General features: G+C 40.1%; 3 protein-coding genes across 4 annotated transcripts in view; 2 read left to right on the forward strand and 1 right to left on the reverse strand.

The window, feature by feature from the left end:
• The window catches only part of LOC128896947 (glycerol-3-phosphate dehydrogenase, mitochondrial), a 16,487-nt gene extending 12,343 nt beyond the window's left edge, over positions 1-4,144 (reverse strand). The window contains exon 1 of one of the 2 annotated variants that reach the window (XM_054160552.1): positions 3,921-4,144. The gene's annotated coding sequence lies outside the window, so the exon portion shown is untranslated. The remainder of the gene's footprint in view (positions 1-3,920) is intronic. The other variant, XM_054160550.1, reaches the window with a different exon arrangement.
• A 1,057-nt stretch (positions 4,145-5,201) lies between these two features.
• Positions 5,202-11,412, forward strand: LOC128896948 (polyadenylate-binding protein-interacting protein 1). The gene is made up of 9 exons (XM_054160553.1): positions 5,202-5,253; positions 5,929-6,057; positions 6,961-7,082; positions 7,164-7,436; positions 7,523-7,717; positions 8,290-8,399; positions 8,484-8,712; positions 9,193-9,518; positions 10,787-11,412. The coding sequence occupies exons 1-9, from the start codon at positions 5,217-5,219 to the stop codon at positions 10,914-10,916; spliced, it is 1,551 nt and encodes a 516-aa protein (XP_054016528.1). The 5' UTR covers positions 5,202-5,216; the 3' UTR covers positions 10,917-11,412.
• A 228-nt stretch (positions 11,413-11,640) lies between these two features.
• LOC128896951 (neurogenic locus notch homolog protein 1-like) lies at positions 11,641-16,473 on the forward strand. The gene is made up of 8 exons (XM_054160555.1): positions 11,641-11,812; positions 12,833-13,100; positions 13,771-13,883; positions 14,130-14,267; positions 14,352-14,525; positions 14,653-14,906; positions 15,202-15,424; positions 15,797-16,473. The coding sequence occupies exons 3-8, from the start codon at positions 13,784-13,786 to the stop codon at positions 16,165-16,167; spliced, it is 1,260 nt and encodes a 419-aa protein (XP_054016530.1). The 5' UTR covers positions 11,641-11,812; positions 12,833-13,100; positions 13,771-13,783; the 3' UTR covers positions 16,168-16,473.
• The last annotated feature ends 53 nt before the right edge of the window (positions 16,474-16,526 follow it).

Consider the following 16,526-nt stretch of genomic DNA (forward strand, 5'->3'; position numbering starts at 1 on the left):
GGCTAGATCAATATATAATAATGCAGAAAATAAATTGTTGATAAGAGCGGGGCCCGCAGTGCTGTTAATACAGCCCTGTCTGGCCTTACTATCTATAAAATCTGATAACATTCCGCGCTAAAAATCATAATCCCCCCTGTACGAAGTCCGCATAATACGACTTAAAAATAGAGTAGGAAGACGGACACGTTCGAAACATGATCGAGGTAAAAAAAAAAAAACTTCCTACTCGCGGTTAATAAACGCGCGACAATGACTATAGCCACGCCTGAGTAGCCACTACCGAATTATCGGCGAAGAATGTATATGATTGATAACAGACGCGTTAAATAAAGATTGCGTAACGCGATACACGTAGAGCTAATGAAATCAATGCTCGCCTTGATGAAATACCAATGTCAAGATTGCTGGCTACGGAAGATTACAACCAATCGACTGGATTATACCAGATTTTCTATAGCGGATTTTTTCTCGGGGCAAAAATTTCTTATCTAGGTAAAAAGCACGGAACTAGCGAAAGATAAACAATCGTTCCCTGAGGATTATTCCGTGTTTGTTCGAACTCGTAAACCATTAATTCCACGAAAATTTCGCAACTTTCGTTTGTCCAAAGATTTTCCTAAATGAAAATAATGTATACTATGAATACAAAAAAAAAGGAAAAAAAAAACGTAATATATCGCGATGTAGTAATTACATCGTTCTGTCACGATGATTAGCACATATTCGACTTCAGCTATCGCGAAAGCTATCACGCAACCTATGTGGTCACTTTAAATCATTCAAAAACATCTTACAAAATCTCATCGTTGAAAATGACGATTTGTAAACGGTAATTGCGTCTAATCTTATGAGAAATAAGAAATTTCTATCCGTGTAACTTTATATGTATATGTATATGTATATGTAGTTTGTGGTGTGGGAAAAAATGATTCATGCAACCCAATTAGAAATATCAATCTTATGTGTGTACATACGTTCTGAGGACAACCAAACTTCAACCTCTTCGTAGACGGAGGCAATTAACTAATTGCTATTTTCACGAGTTTTGAAAATAAAAATTGAAAAGTTAGGAGTTCGTTGGAAAAATTAAATTTCAGGAAAGAGGTCTGCGTTAGGTCTGAGTTAGGTCTGTACATCTTCGTTAAATCGACTTGAAAAAAATATAAGCTTATAGAGGATGTTTAAACGGAACTTTTTTATATTTACAAGTTATTAACAGGACCTTTAGTTTTGAAAATAAAAATTGAAAAGTTAAGAGTTTGTTGTTGAACAAAAATTGAATTTCAGGAAAATTTTAGACCAAACTTGAAAATCATGAGTATGACTCGCGATGAAAATTTTATGCCAAACTTGAAAACCACGAGTGTGACTCGTAATGAAAATTTTTTACCATTTCCTAATGGATCTTTCTAATATACATAATATCTCTAGATATCTCCCTAGATATCTCTAGACTCTGATATCTCCAGACCTAATAATCTCTATGCTCTTGAAAAACGAAATTTCTATCTAGATAAAAGTAACGAATAATAGGTGAACTGATTGTTTATTGTTAGGTAGAAATTAAGATGTAGAAATTAGGATTTGAAAATTGTATCATGATGTGTATTAATCCAGTAGGACTTTGTATCTTTAACTACAGTTTCGCGCGCGAACGTTTGTGTTACAGGTGGACGCAGGGCCGGCGCAAGGCAGTTTCAACGGGTTCGCCGGAACCCTGGCCTCGAAAATTAAAAGGCACCGGTTTTGATTAATTTTTTACACAATGATGATACCATTACCAGATGCAAGACATTGGTTTAGTAGCGATGCTTCAGTTTAAAGGAGCGACAAAAATCATCAAAGTATTATTATTTAATTTTCATCTTATAAAAAATATGTAATAGCATTTCTAAATAAATAACTCCTCGTAAAATTTAGGAAATTAATTTTAGAAATTAGAATATTTTCCGACCGAAGAATTTTATGCATTTTGTAATTTTTTTACATTATAGTATAAATATATATACTATATACTACATTGTATAATATATATAATATATATATTATAGTATAGTATAGTGTAAATACAATGTGTGCAATTATAATGTACATACAGGGTGTTCCAAACATGTTGGAGATCCTTGAATAGGGTGGTTCGGGGGGTGATTTGAAACAACTTTTTCCTTAGAGAAAATGTTGTCCGAAGCTTCGTTGAGAAAATATTAAGGAAAAACATTGACCAATCAGAGCGCGAGGATGCCGGTGGAGCGCCCGCGGTAGCGTAGGCTACGCGCTAAGTGGTAACACTTCCCGACCAATCAGAGCGCGAGTTCCTCTATATATAATAAATACAGGGTGTCCCAAAAATATTAGAAGTCCTTGAAAAGGGTGATTCGGGGGGTGATTTGAAACAACTTTTTCCTTAGCGAAAATGTTGTCCGAGGCTTCATTGAGGAGATATAAACGGAAAACACTGACCAATCAGAGCGCGAGAATGCCGTTGGAGTGACTAGGCGGCCGCGCTAATACGCTACCGCGGCCGCTCCACCGGAATCCTCGCGCTCTGATTGGTCAGTGTTTTCCGTTAATATCTCCTCAACAAAGCCTCGGACAACATTTTCGCTAAGGAAAAAGTTGTTTCAAATCACCTCCTAAACCACCCTGTTCAAGGACCTCCAAAATTTTTGGGACACCCTGTATGTACATTATAATTGCACATTATGTACATCTTAAGTATGCACCAATGTCATCGTACGACAAAAGTGCACAAAAATTTTCGTTTCGATTACACAATCCCCCGCCTCCGCCACCTCTCCGTTGCCCGTTTGCTAGATTCTCGCACAATCCATAAATTTACCATAAATATTTCAAGTACACCACGCTTTTTCAACCGCCTATTAATAGTATAGTTCGCAACCCTAGCGAAACGATATTTAAATGACGGGCGATAACGTATAAATACGCGCTGACATAATTGGGGGGGAAAAAAATTGCAAATTAAGTATGCAACTGTTGCATATTCACAGACCCGAAATTACAAACCACGATAGAAATATTACGAACGTATATTAGAGTCTCGGATTCGATATTTGTGCGATTCTCAAAGTAAAGGGTTAAAACGTCGAGATATTTCAGCCGTGCGCGGGCGCTATCGAGGTGTCGAAAAAAATAATTCATATTATGCCTAGCTCGAGACCTTGACAGCCCCCCGAAGCACGTGGGATTACGTAAATTGACACTCGTGTAACCAGCCAGTTCCAGTATTCTCCCATTTCTTCCGCGAGCATTTCTCGTCTACCGTCAGAGGCGCAAAAAAATTCATGAATTCTCCGAATCGCGGTACAACAAACGCTCGTCGTACTTTCGCGAATAAAAAAAAAAAAAAAAGAAAAGAAAAGAAAAAAAACCCCGTTCACGCGAGATTTACCCCGGACACCTTGAAATACGCTCATATTGCGATAACGTAAAAATCGAAAACGATGTCGCAAAGGCTACGGTTCTAAAATAGCAACGAATCCCGTGCCAAATGCCTACGAATGTCACCTGTACTGGACGCGTTCTCATTATGCGTTACAGATATACATCTTAATTCGCGGGGGACCAGCCAGAGAGCAAGCCAACGGGCTCGATAATAAATAAAAAAAAAAAAGAAGAAGAAGAAGAAAACAAAAAGAAAAGAAGAAGATCTGTAAACAATCGTTATTTCTCGAGAGACTAACCTTCCGGAACCACCCCCGCCAGGGGTTAGGTTATGAAAATATTTTCAAGGCGACACGTTCGGACCGCGTTAGCGCTGTCGATACCGCTAAACGATCGCGAGGAGTCTCAAGGTTGATTAACATTATTGATTAACATTAGTGGAATCGTCGCCTAGCCCAGGGGAACAATCGAACGTCTCGATTCCTTCTATCGATAGAAAATAAAGTGCTACTCACTGGAAGCGAAGTTCACAGCCGATTCCCCCGTGACTCTCGTGGACACGCACAGCGATGACGAGTGCGATCTGCGGAGCTAACAGTCAATGGTGCACATATTCGTCGAGAACGCCGGCACGCATTTCACTGATTCGCGTGAGTGGACAGAACGTAGTGGAACCAGTGGAACGATTAGACAACAGGAGCTAATAAGATATCGCGGCGACACCTCCTTCGAAGCCTGACTCCGCCAGAGGGCGAACAAACGCTACAGTGGATTCGCGTTCCCGTCTACTTTACCGACAAACGGTAAATTCGCGCGCACAGAACGTAATATAACGTAATGACGTGATATAACGACGAAATATAATGATACGCAAATTTCTTATAGGGAGGGAGATGTTTGAATGGGTTTCGACAGTTTGTAACCTAAATGGTTTCTTTTCTATGTTTTCTTTGTAGAAAAAGGTGAATTTCAGAGGTTCTATTACACGAATGTGGGCAGGGCCGATTTTAGCAATATCGGCGCCCCGGGCAAGATTATCTCGGCGCCCCTTCAGAGGTATATATAGGGCGTCCCAACAATGTTGGAGGTCCTTGGAAGAGGTGGTTCGGGCAATGATGGGCAAAACCCTAGGCTTCGAATAAATCTGAAGTTTGCCGATATGTTTGTCTCGTTTTCTTCTTTGGAAAATTTTCAAAAGAGGAAACAATACAAATCATCAGCAAACTTCAGATTTATTCGAAGTCTAGAGTTTTACCCATCTCTGGGTTCGGGAGGTGATTTGAAACAACTTTTTCCTTAGCGAAAATGTTGTACGAGACGTCGTTGAGGAGATATTAAGCGTAAACCCCGACCAATCAGAGTGCGCGGCGGTCGAGCTCCCGACCAATCAGAGCGTGAGTATGCCAATGGAGCGCCCGCGATAGCATAGGGTATACGTGCTAGACGGCCGGGCTCTACCGGCACACTCGCGCTCTGATTGGCCGGGAATCGCAGCCGCCTCACGCTCTGATTGGTCGAGATTTTCCGTTAATATCTCTTCAACGAAGCTTTGGACAAAATTTTCGCTAAGGAAAAAGTTGTTTCAAATCACCTCCCGAACCAACCCTTTCAAGCTATTACAACATTTTTGGGACACCTTGTATCGATATTTTGCAGGGTCACCGAACTGGGGTGCCCGTATTATATCCTAACGCCGGCCCTGAACGTTCTGTTTGGACTCTTGCCAAAATTGGCGGGAAAAAACATGGATGTACATGGATGATGACGCCTTATCATCTAATTATACGCTTTTGACTAAATTTTTCATAAAGATGAGGAAAATTCATTCGAAACAAGACAACGCATCGAGTAATTTCATACCGCAATTAACATTCTAATCTACATACGTTCAACGCGCAACGAATCAAATCAATCTTCATCCTCCGAAATTTTTATCTAGATAAGAATTTCGGAGCATCTTCTTATCAACATTCACGGAATTCGCGCGTGTCGACCTCCATTTCCTGCGAGATATTTTTCCATTCGTAAAGAAGAAAAAAACTGCGAGAATAAATCACAACGTGAATATCTGAAATCGCTTTTCCGATATCGGCCATATTTGTCCAAAAATTAGTCTAAAAAAAACGAACGGCAGTGACGATATACGCGATAGTATCACCGCCTCATATCGATTAATTATTCCGCCTCGAACCTCGAACGACATTCCTCGTCCTTTCTGTCAACCAACTTCTCGACTTTCAGCATCGATCGCAGTCGATCGGTGGCGAAACGCTTATTGTACGAAACGCGTAACAGTCGCAATTCCCCTTTGATATTCTGTTTACGAAGCAGCGCGCGTGTCCCGTCGCGTGTAACGGACCTAACGGGTTAGCCATCGGGTGTTTTCGAACTTATGTCGCTGATATATGCGCCATCGGGAACCGTTCGTCTCGTGATCGCTCGCGGGTGACAGTTCCGTGCCGGTACATCGTTTCGGTTAACCTAGACAGATACTACCAGTCGAGCGTATTATTTCTTTCTTAGAGAGGATGGATTCCCTCGGGGGAGACGGAAGCGGCGACGGGGCGGGTCGAGGCAGAGGTCGTGGACCCTGGATTTCCACCACCCAGGAGCTGCCTGCGCTGAGGAGGCCTCATCATTCTACGTCACCAGGTTCTTAACAATTCCTTTCCAATACTCTTCGATTCTCTGTTTGCGACAAGTCTTGTCTGGATTGTGGCCAGACTTCAAATTCTGCACTGCGATGGACCATTATTCGAATTGGGGGAGAATCGAGTTTATGGAGTTCACGAATTCCCTTAAGTAATACTCTTCGATCCTCAGTTTGCGACAAGTCTTGTCTGGATCGTGGCCAGACCTCAAATTCTGTGCTGCGATGGACCATACACTGGATCTCGATTATACAAATTGGGGAACAATCGAGTTCACGAATTCCCTTAAGTAATACGTATAAATTAATACGATAAGTAGAGGTCTACTTCAGACATACCACATATTGATTTTCAAGCGTGCTATTAGTCTGACGCTGACTTTCGAAAGAGAAGACACAGGAGAACCTTGGTTATTCAAACAAAATGAGCATCAGATATACAAACTTGCAGCCAAGTGTATTATTTTCTAGCTCTCTGTATTGAAGTCTGGAATCCTCTAGTCTCTCCCATGGTTGATCCTAGTATTCACTAGGCCCTCTATACCTGAGCTTAGAAGCTCCAAGTCCTTGTGTAGGTCAAGCTTAGGAGCCTTTAACTCCCCTATATCTCTGCTCAGTATTCTATAGACCCCATAGTAGATGCCTAGTATCTTCTAGACCCCCATAGTTGATTCCTAGTGTCTTCTAGCCTCCTATCCCTGGAGTCCAGTATCCTCTAGCCCCCCATTTCCCAAGTCCTGTACCCTTGAGCCTCCCATTTCCTAATTCCTGTACCCTCGAGTCTTACATTTCCTAATTTCTGTACCCTCGAGTCCTCCATTTCCTAAGTCCTGTACCTTCTACCCTCCTGTTCCATGGTACTTTATATATCTATAAACATCTCTCACCTGTTTCATGTTTCGCAGAGTCCAGAGACACAGAGCAAAGCAAATCAGACACATCCTACGATGATATCCTACAGACATCAAAGTTATCCGTAGATGCAGCTGAATTCATTCCAAAATCGTATCCTGTCAAACAGCCATCGGTGTGTATTTTCCACTCCTAAATGTATATTCCCTTCCGATTATACCTATACTGAAATATCTTTAATATATCCAACGAACAGCATCAACCGCAGCAGCAATCATCCATCAGATACTCTCTGACGAAGCATTCGATCCAAGACAGACTAAAGTTGGCGCGGGAGATACCGCTCCGGACAGTAATGATGCAACGAGTACAAAATTCCGGGTGCAATTACGATGCACCCCAGCACTACCAACAAATAGAACAGGTTCAGTACGAGAATTTCTCGCACCATCAGCAAGAGCAACCCGCGAACGTTCACGATTACGGACACTTCGATGGAGGGTCGGGAGATTACAAAGACAAACATCAGGTGCATATATAAGAGAATATAAGAGAATATTGTTAAAGAATTCAAACTCGCGTTGTTTGCTATTTACTGTTACTTTGAAATTGCAGGACTCCAGCGGAGACGAAGATAGTTATTTAATCGAGCTCGCAAACACCACGCAGAACCTGATGAGCGTTATACACTCTTTGATATTAAATCCAGGCCGATTTACTTCTATCGTCCCGGCACTCATAGATAATCTTAAGCCATACTTACAATTTCCTAGTCACTTTCAAGAAATATTAAAAATTATTATTCAACAGGTATATACAACAGTATACACATAGCGAAGAGGTGCACCGATGACCACAGATCTCTTATAATTAATTTTAAATCGCCATTGACATTTACGTATACAAAACATAAATGTAACAGGCAGTTCCTAGCATCATTTAATGTAATATAAATAATTTTGTGATGTTTTGTAATGTAATTTTGCAATTTTAATTAATCTATGGTCATCGGTACAGTTATGTTCTTCGCTCTCTTTGATGTTTAACCCTTTGCACTCGAGGCATTTTTTTCTGGTATCTATCAGCAACTCAAGATGCTTTATTAGCATTCTATTACCACGAATACTAAGCTTAGATTGAAAATGAAACTTTGAAAATGAGATCTCTAATTTGAGAATTGTGAATCATTTTAGACACATTTGTGACACTTCGAGTTCCAAACAAATTAAAATTAAACAAACATTATTGCTGGTTGATTTGCTGCGTGAAACTTAGTGGTGACCGAGAACCACTTCTTTCGAGTGCAAAGGGTTAATATTAATTCAAATTTAATATTAAAATTCCACAAGTTTCTATGCATTCACGTTCCGGAACACTTTCAGTCCATAAACGAGGGTAACTTCCGCTACAGTGGCGCTCGACTTTGCGCGTCTTTGGACACGAGCGCGTCACCCGCCGAGCAGACAACGTTTAGACAGATTTTATATATTTTGTAAGTGACCGAATGCGATAAAATTACCGAACGCGTCGTCGGGTTTATTTAAGATCTTCAGCTTTCTAAACTCTAAGTCGCCAGGTGTAAAAACGAAACAGAGAGCCAGGCTTCCAACTGGAAGCAGAAGAACGATCATACAGAGGACGAGCAAAAGAAATGTCACGGATTGATATTATTCCTAGCTGAGCTGGTTACTCAAATGGAACACACGTCCGCTTTCGGTTTGGGGGACTTGCTGATTCAACTTATTATTATCACTTTGAAGAAGCCCGCGCCGAATTCCGTTAAGAACATTTGCCAGGCACTCAAGGTATAACAGATCCGCAGTCTATTTATCATACAATTACATCGTGGGTACACTTACAGCCTTGATAAAGAAATTAAATTAAACAATTCCTTTCATATGCAAATAATGACAAAATTATTTGCTAAAATCAGATATTTTCCTTCGACTCCTACTATTATTTTCAATTTTGTACTTTCGCCAGAGTTTATAGATCCGTATTGTAATCATATCCGATATTGTAATCATACAATGAACAAGAAAATCTTTAGTTTTTCTTTAGTACAAATCTTTAGTACAAATTTTATGTACTTCCACGTACAATTCTTTAGTAACAGAAAAAATAATTTCCCCATCGCCAGGCGTCTACTGAAAGACCCTGGAAGTTTCATCAAGATCCACTTTCATTTTAAGATTCATTTTAAAAGAATTCCTGAATAAATGGCTCGTTTTCAGCGTCCCTGAATCTTCCCTTTTTAAATTGAAATTTAACGCATGCCTGTACAGTTGGCAGGTCACACTTTGGAGAAGGACAAGGGAGGGAGTCACAAAGACATGGAGATCATGATGCGAACGCTGACAGAGCTGGTAACAGCGGGCAGAGTAGATTCGCACGTGGGACGTATGGTGAACAGCGTCCATGAATTGAGAAATGGGAACTGGGGGCAAATCTCCACCGCGGACACTTCCGTCGAATCTACGGAACACATAGATCCGAATCAAGCGGTAGACGAGCCTGTGTTTTACGGACCGGATGGCAAAGTGCTGACTGCGGAGGAGAATCAATTTTTAGAAGGCGTTGCATACGTTACAACGAACGTCGACAACCATGTGTACGTGTATTTAATTATTTAGGCGTCAGGAATGTATCGGTTTAAATATTAGCGGTATTTATTTATATTTCTACGGTCTAATGCAGAACGCAAGCATCGCGATGCTCCTTATTTTTGTTTTCTTTCTATTTTTATAAAATAGTTTGTAGTTCAACGCTAGTATTTCTTTGTACGTCTCCAGGAAGTTTATTGGAATCAATGTGATGGCCATTTCTTTGAGGCTTGCGTCATTGTCGAGAAACCTTCGTTAAAAACATTTATTTAAATTACAAGCAAGCCTGGCGTCAACAAAATATGCCTTCTGTTTATTTCTTTACGATTCTCACATTTAAGAATTACCTTTTGTTTTACAACTCTGATAAAAATTGATGCAACAATTTGAAATTTGCCAGAGTAGTCATTTATAATAATAGGAAGTCTTCAAAATTTCTAATTTTTATCTTAATTATTTGCTTGCACAGTTCAGTGAATACGAAGCTACTTTCCCTACTTAAAATATTTTTGCAACGCTATCTTAAATGTTTTAAATATTGAAAACAATCCATATATTTTCCATTTAAACTTTCGAAGGGCTCGTGTTAATGTTAAAGTTAATAGCTTAAATTTTGCAGGATTATTTTCTTATGAGTTGTGCAAGCTATTTAGAGGTTACGTAACAGATTTTAGAAATATGGACCACCCTAAATTGCCTACGAATCAAAGACCGTAGCCAGATAAGGAGTGACAATTTGTCCTAGCATAAATGATATTTCTTTTTTTAATCATACAGTCAGTGTAATAAGTATTCGTACAGGAATCAATTCAAAAAAGCACTTCATACATTTATTTTATTAATAAATTTTAGGGGAAGAGATAATTAACCAACATTCCTACATATTTTTAGAGTAGAATTTGCATAAATTAAAGTTTATTAATTTTAAGTTCAGTCACCACTAGGTTTCCTTTAGGTTTCATTTCTTTGGAATTCAAAGTGTCAATAAAATAATTGTCGAAGGGGTAAGGGTGACCTAATTTTCAAATCTCAAATTAGAAATCTTATCTTCGAAGTATGCTAAACCTAAGCTTAACATTTCTGGGAATAGAATGCTAAGAAAGCATCTCGAGTTGCTGGTAGATACCAGTAAAAAAGGGTTAAAAAAGTATATAGACTAATTTTTGCATTTATGGACTCCGAACAACCTCAAAATGCATAAAAATTTCCTGTCGACAGCGAACAGAAAAGAAGAATGAAATAGAATTTTTATTATCTTCTTTCATCTCTGTTACAGAATATTAGAACATAGTTTCGAGGACGAAAGTAAATGGCTATCGGAGGACGACGACGACATAGACGCGGCGTACGAAGAATTTTTAAAAGAGATTCCGAATCAGCCCAAGAAGCAGCAGGCGCGGGAATAATCGTAACGGCTGCCCTTCATCGTCATCGTAATCGCGTAAAATGCTCAAGATCAGTAACATTCTCATAGTTGGAAGCTATGAGCGTATCCGCTAAAATTTCCGTTCTGAATGTCGATAATGCGCACGAACTATAGACAACCGCAAAATCAAACCCGTACGACGGGACAATTTATTTCAACCACATGTTTATATGAGTGACCTTAGTAAAATTATCTCGAGCTCGAGAGACCTCTGTTTTATCAGTTGTACTATAAAACGAAAAAGGAATCCTTTGAGAAATTCTTAGCGTAACAGAATTAATCTTTGTTTTCGTTTGTTTTTTCTACAGTGTAACGATCTTTTTTTATTCGCAATAACTTTTTTACAATTAGACACGAGCGTTTCGGGGAACGTGCCCGTTCCTAGGACGAAACGATATGAATTTGTCATACGATACGAAATTTACTAATAAGTTATTTAAATTATTATAATAAACCATCAGAATGAATTAGGTGAATGTCGCTGTTATTATTCTCGCGAATCCGCTACGCGCATCGAGTCTAACGTCTCTTTCTTGCAGGTGGTGTAATTCTATTTGTATCGTAAATGTATTACGAACATTTGTTTTGTACGTTGCAGTTGTGTAAACGTGAAGCAAGTTGCCGATCGTTACGGCACCGCGACTATTTCGTCGATGATCGCGTCGATCGTTTCGTCGAGAGATCCATTTTTGGTGCGAAAGGGTTCGCGGAACGATTGTCTGTTGCGGGAGCTGCAGCCGCGACTACTTTTTAGTCGCTGTGTTTTGTCTGGGCAACAACGTTTTAGAAGCTCACGTGCGTCACAATCATTTCGATGGAATTTTAGTCGACGGTATTCTTTGGGTCCCGCTTAATATTCATGAAGTCGTGCATAGGGTGAGTCACCTAAGATTTGTACAATATACATAAGATCTTGTAGGATCTTATAATAGCTTCGTTATTTTTAGTTACATGAAAAGAATCTACGGGACAAAGATGCGCTGTTTGAAGGAGTGTATTTAATGGTGGGAACCATTTCTTTTCTCAAGGTCACTTTAAAGAAATTTCTAGGTCATTGACATTTTTTTTAAAGGGAACAGAGTATTTTTATTGATGCAATATTGTAGCCGATGAAAAGATACATTCAAAGATGTATAATATGGGAGGAGTTGTTTTAGTTACAAAGCTCGTTGATCTTGTAAAGATAACTTCTCTCAAGGTCACAGGAAGGTCAACATATTTACATGTTTGAGGCTATCTTTTTATCAGCTACAAGATTACAATATTGAAAATACCCAATTCCATTTGAAAAAAATATTGGTGATCTTAAAATCTCAGAAAATATGATCCGGAAATAATTGTTTCATCTATCACAATATGCTTCCCTTCGAATCGATTTCCTCTGGAGGCAACTCTTCTTCGTATCATGGACCCTGAATAGCTCAAAATGCATAAAAGTATCCTGTCGATAGCTCCCTTTCAAACAATTTCCTCTGGAGCCAATCTTCTTCTTATCATCCTTAAGCTACAATATAAGCTCCCACAGCTTTGGACCAAAATGTGATGTTTACATTTGTCAACACAGCACGGGCCAGACACGTGGTAATCACTCTTGGCCCACATATCCTACCACGAGTCTCGCACGAGATTAAAAACAATTCTTAAGCGACTCACCTTGTACATTTACAATCCATGCATTATTAAAGTTTCTTTTTATTTAGAAAGATTAATAAGAAGGTATATTTCAGAGGTATTATTTTATTAATGATCATGTAATCCAATAATGGATACGAGAAATATAAAAAGAAAAAGTTAATTTAAATGAACGAGGAAAGGAGTTTAATTATGGGACGAAAATGTTTCTCGCTCGTCTCCAGTGTCGACTGGAATACATTAACCTTGATTCATGCGTTGTAGAACGGACTGGAAACCGTTCTCGTAGCAGATTTTTTCCACGTTCGAGGATACGTAGTTTCCTGGTGTCATTCAAGTCGACGCCGGCAAGTGTAAGCGTAGGCGAGGTCCATCCAAGGATCGTCAGGGGCACGCGTAGGCAAAATCCGAGGTGGGATTGAAGGTCGACGAAGGTGGGGTCTTCCTTGTATTCCGAGTCGAGCCATCGTATCATCTCAAACCTGTTAATCTGCTCGGTCCAGTCGTGGAACGCGTACACGCTCCAGCAGAGGTAAAAGATCTCTTTCCATTCATTTTTTAATACCATCGACACTCCATCTATATCTACATTAACTAACCCTCTGACGATTTTTGCTGAAAATTCCATGGGGCGTAGAGTTGTGAATTTAAAAAAACATATCAGCTTACAGGGAGTGATATAACGGAACTTTTTTGTATTTACAGTTTGTTTATAGGACGTTCAGTTTCATAGATAAAAATTCAAAACTTGGAAGACCTTCTTCCTCCGTAAACAATTAAATTTGGAATGGTGGAAATGGAAGCATCGTTAGTTGACACTTACTTATTTGATGAAAGTTGAAAAAAATGTCACCTTATAGGGTATAAGAACACGAAACTTTTTTGTATTTACAGTTTGTTTATAGGGCGTCTGGTTTCATAGATAAAAATTCAAAACTTAGAACTTTTTCAAAAATTCAATTTTTGCAACGAACTTCTAACTTTTCAATTTTTATTTTCGAAACTACATGTCCTATGAGTAAACCATATAAATAAAAAAGTGTCGTCTCATCATCCCCTATGTGCTGATATTTTTTAAAAATTGATTCTTCCTTCGCAGTCAAAGGGTTAACAATGTTAACATCTATTTATTCAACGAATCGAATAATACAAGATAAACGATCAAAAGTAGCAAGATTACAAATGACAGATTGTTCTTGCAGATCACAAGGAAACATGGACCATTCGCAGGCAGCAGTTCTGCTTCTCCTTTTGTCGCTTGGGTTGGCCAATGGTGGATACTATCGTCCAAGGATCTTAACATCTGGGAATGTTGGTACGCCATTGAATATTTTTGTTCGCTGACCATGGTAGACAGTCTCTAGATTAAATATCTTCTATATAATTTAACTGCATCACTGCATTCCCTTAATTAGTTTCGGAAATAAACATTGAAAAGTTAGAAGTTCGTTGGAAAGATTGAATTTCAGGTCTTCCAAGTTTTCAATGTTTATCTCTGAAACTAAACGTCGTATGAACAAACTGTAAATATAAAAAAGGTTCTTTTAAACATCGTTTCCAGTTGCTAGAAGTGGTTGCGACTCGTACACTTGTGGAGTGAACGCGAGATGTACTATCAGCGAAGGCAGGCCGGTCTGTTCCTGTATGAACCTGCACATGGGCGATCCTCTCTCGCGCTGCGTCCGAGTCGAATGCCAAAGTGAGCACTAGTGAGCACACAAACGCACAAACGCGTCTCTGATAACATCGGTGAAAGCTCGAAGACACCCTGCTTAATTTTCAGTAAACGACGACTGCAGCAACAGCATGGTCTGCACGAACAACAGATGCATAAACCCTTGCGACGGGTTGTGCGGCGTGAACGCGATATGCGAGACCAGGAACCACGTCCCAACTTGTTATTGCCCGCCTGGGTACACGGGAGATCCCTTCACCTCCTGCCGTGTAGCTGATCCTCGTACGTAACGTTAACACGCGTACTTTATACTTTATAATTGGTATGAAGGATTGTTTCATGATACTAGAAACTAAGATGTTTGTAAAGTCTGCGAGAGTAGGCCATTGAAGTTCGGTATTCCTCGCAGAAGCCGCCTGCAAGCCGAATCCCTGCGGGCTGAATACCAAGTGCGAGGTGGTGAACGAGATAACAGTCTGCAGCTGTTTGCCAGGATACTTAGGATCGCCAGCGATCGGATGCCGCCACGAGTGCGAGAGCGACCACGAATGCCCTACTCACCTCGCGTGCTCATCTTCCTTCAGGTGCGAGAGCCCGTGCAAATGCGGCGCCAACGCGGAGTGCAAGGTTCTCAATCATCAAGCTGTTTGTACCTGTCCAAAGGTGAGTTGGTACCCAAGGTAGACAAGACAAGACAGTGTAGGCAAGACAAGACAATATAGACAAGGGAGCGTAGGCAAGACAAGACAGCATTGACAAGGCAGCGTAGGCAAAACAAGACAATCAATCTAGACAAGCCAGCATAGGCAAGGAAATATAACCTAGAGAAGACAATCTAGACAACAGAAGGCACTCTAGACAATGCAACCTAGGCAACTTAGACAGTCCAGTGAAACACACAAGAATAAATGGAACGGAGGAACTCTACAATAATCTAATGTCTGCGCACATATTGCAGAATTGGTTGGGGAATCCTTTCGTGTCCTGCCGGCCGGAGTGCACGGCTCACTCGGACTGTCCAGGGAACAAGCCCGCGTGCATCTACCAGAAATGCACGAACCCTTGCGAGGGAGTGTGCGGCGTGAACGCGGACTGCAACCTGCGAGGCATCACTCCAGTCTGTAGCTGTCCGAGACACATGACTGGGAATCCATTTGTCAGTTGTAGACTCTTCGAAGCGCGTAAGTAGCTGGAATTTATGGAGACAAGATTCTCTGACCCTGTCATCTTCGTCAGGTATCCAAATCATGTCCACGATTACTTAATTTTCTTTACATACTTGAATAGCGTAGAACAATTGTACAATTCTAAACTCAAAAACTGACTGCTCGTTGACTAACTGTATATACATAGAAGCAATTATTATAAGTTATAATATATAAATATAATATATAATATAAAATAGTTAAAATATAAGTTATAATGATTATAATTGATAACAATGGACTCCTTATCCTTAGATGGAAACTTTGCATAGTTACACTCTTGTCTCTTCCCTGTTTTCTTCAGTAGTAGTCGTACAGAAGCTAATTAAATTGATTGACTATCCCCAGGGGACCTGTGCGAGCCTAATCCATGCGGAGTGAACGCGATCTGCACTCCAGGCCACGACAACACGGGAAAGGAGAGGCCCGTGTGCACGTGTCCTACTGGTTACATAGGGAACGCGTTAGCCAGCTGCCAGCGAGGAGAATGCTTCACGGACAGCGAGTGTCCCGATAGCAAAGCGTGCATAGACTTCACCTGCCAGAACCCGTGCACTGGGAAAGAGTGCGGGCCGACCGCGATGTGCACTCCGCGACGACATATAGCGGTGTGCACTTGCCCGGATGGCACGCGAGGAGATGCACTCTACAGCTGCAACTTGGTCGACAGCAGATCCTTCTACGGCTATGGTCGCCATTACCGATATCGTTATTACTAGTTGATATACTAGTTAATTTCATCTGGCCGGATTGGCCTGAAGGTGTAACGAAGATGATTATCTTAACAGAATTTGTATATAATTGAACAAATACATATTTATCTGACCTTGAGGCATTCGAAGGGTCACATCTTTCATCGAGTTTGCGATACTGGCGAATAAGTGATTTTATTCTTGTATGGTTTAATTAATGCTTTAGGATAGAGAAGAAAATTCAATATGTGTATCGAAAGGTGTAAACGTTCTATGTCTCCGAAAAATATTCGTTTCTCAAAGAAATACATTTGACAATAATTTAATATCTCATCGAGATGTACAATTTTTGTTTTAAAATATTTCTTCGGAGGATCACCTTTTTT

Source organism: Hylaeus anthracinus, unplaced genomic scaffold (genome assembly GCF_026225885.1).
Source record: "Hylaeus anthracinus isolate JK02 unplaced genomic scaffold, UHH_iyHylAnth1.0_haploid 11978, whole genome shotgun sequence".
NCBI lineage: Eukaryota > Metazoa > Arthropoda > Insecta > Hymenoptera > Colletidae > Hylaeus > Hylaeus anthracinus.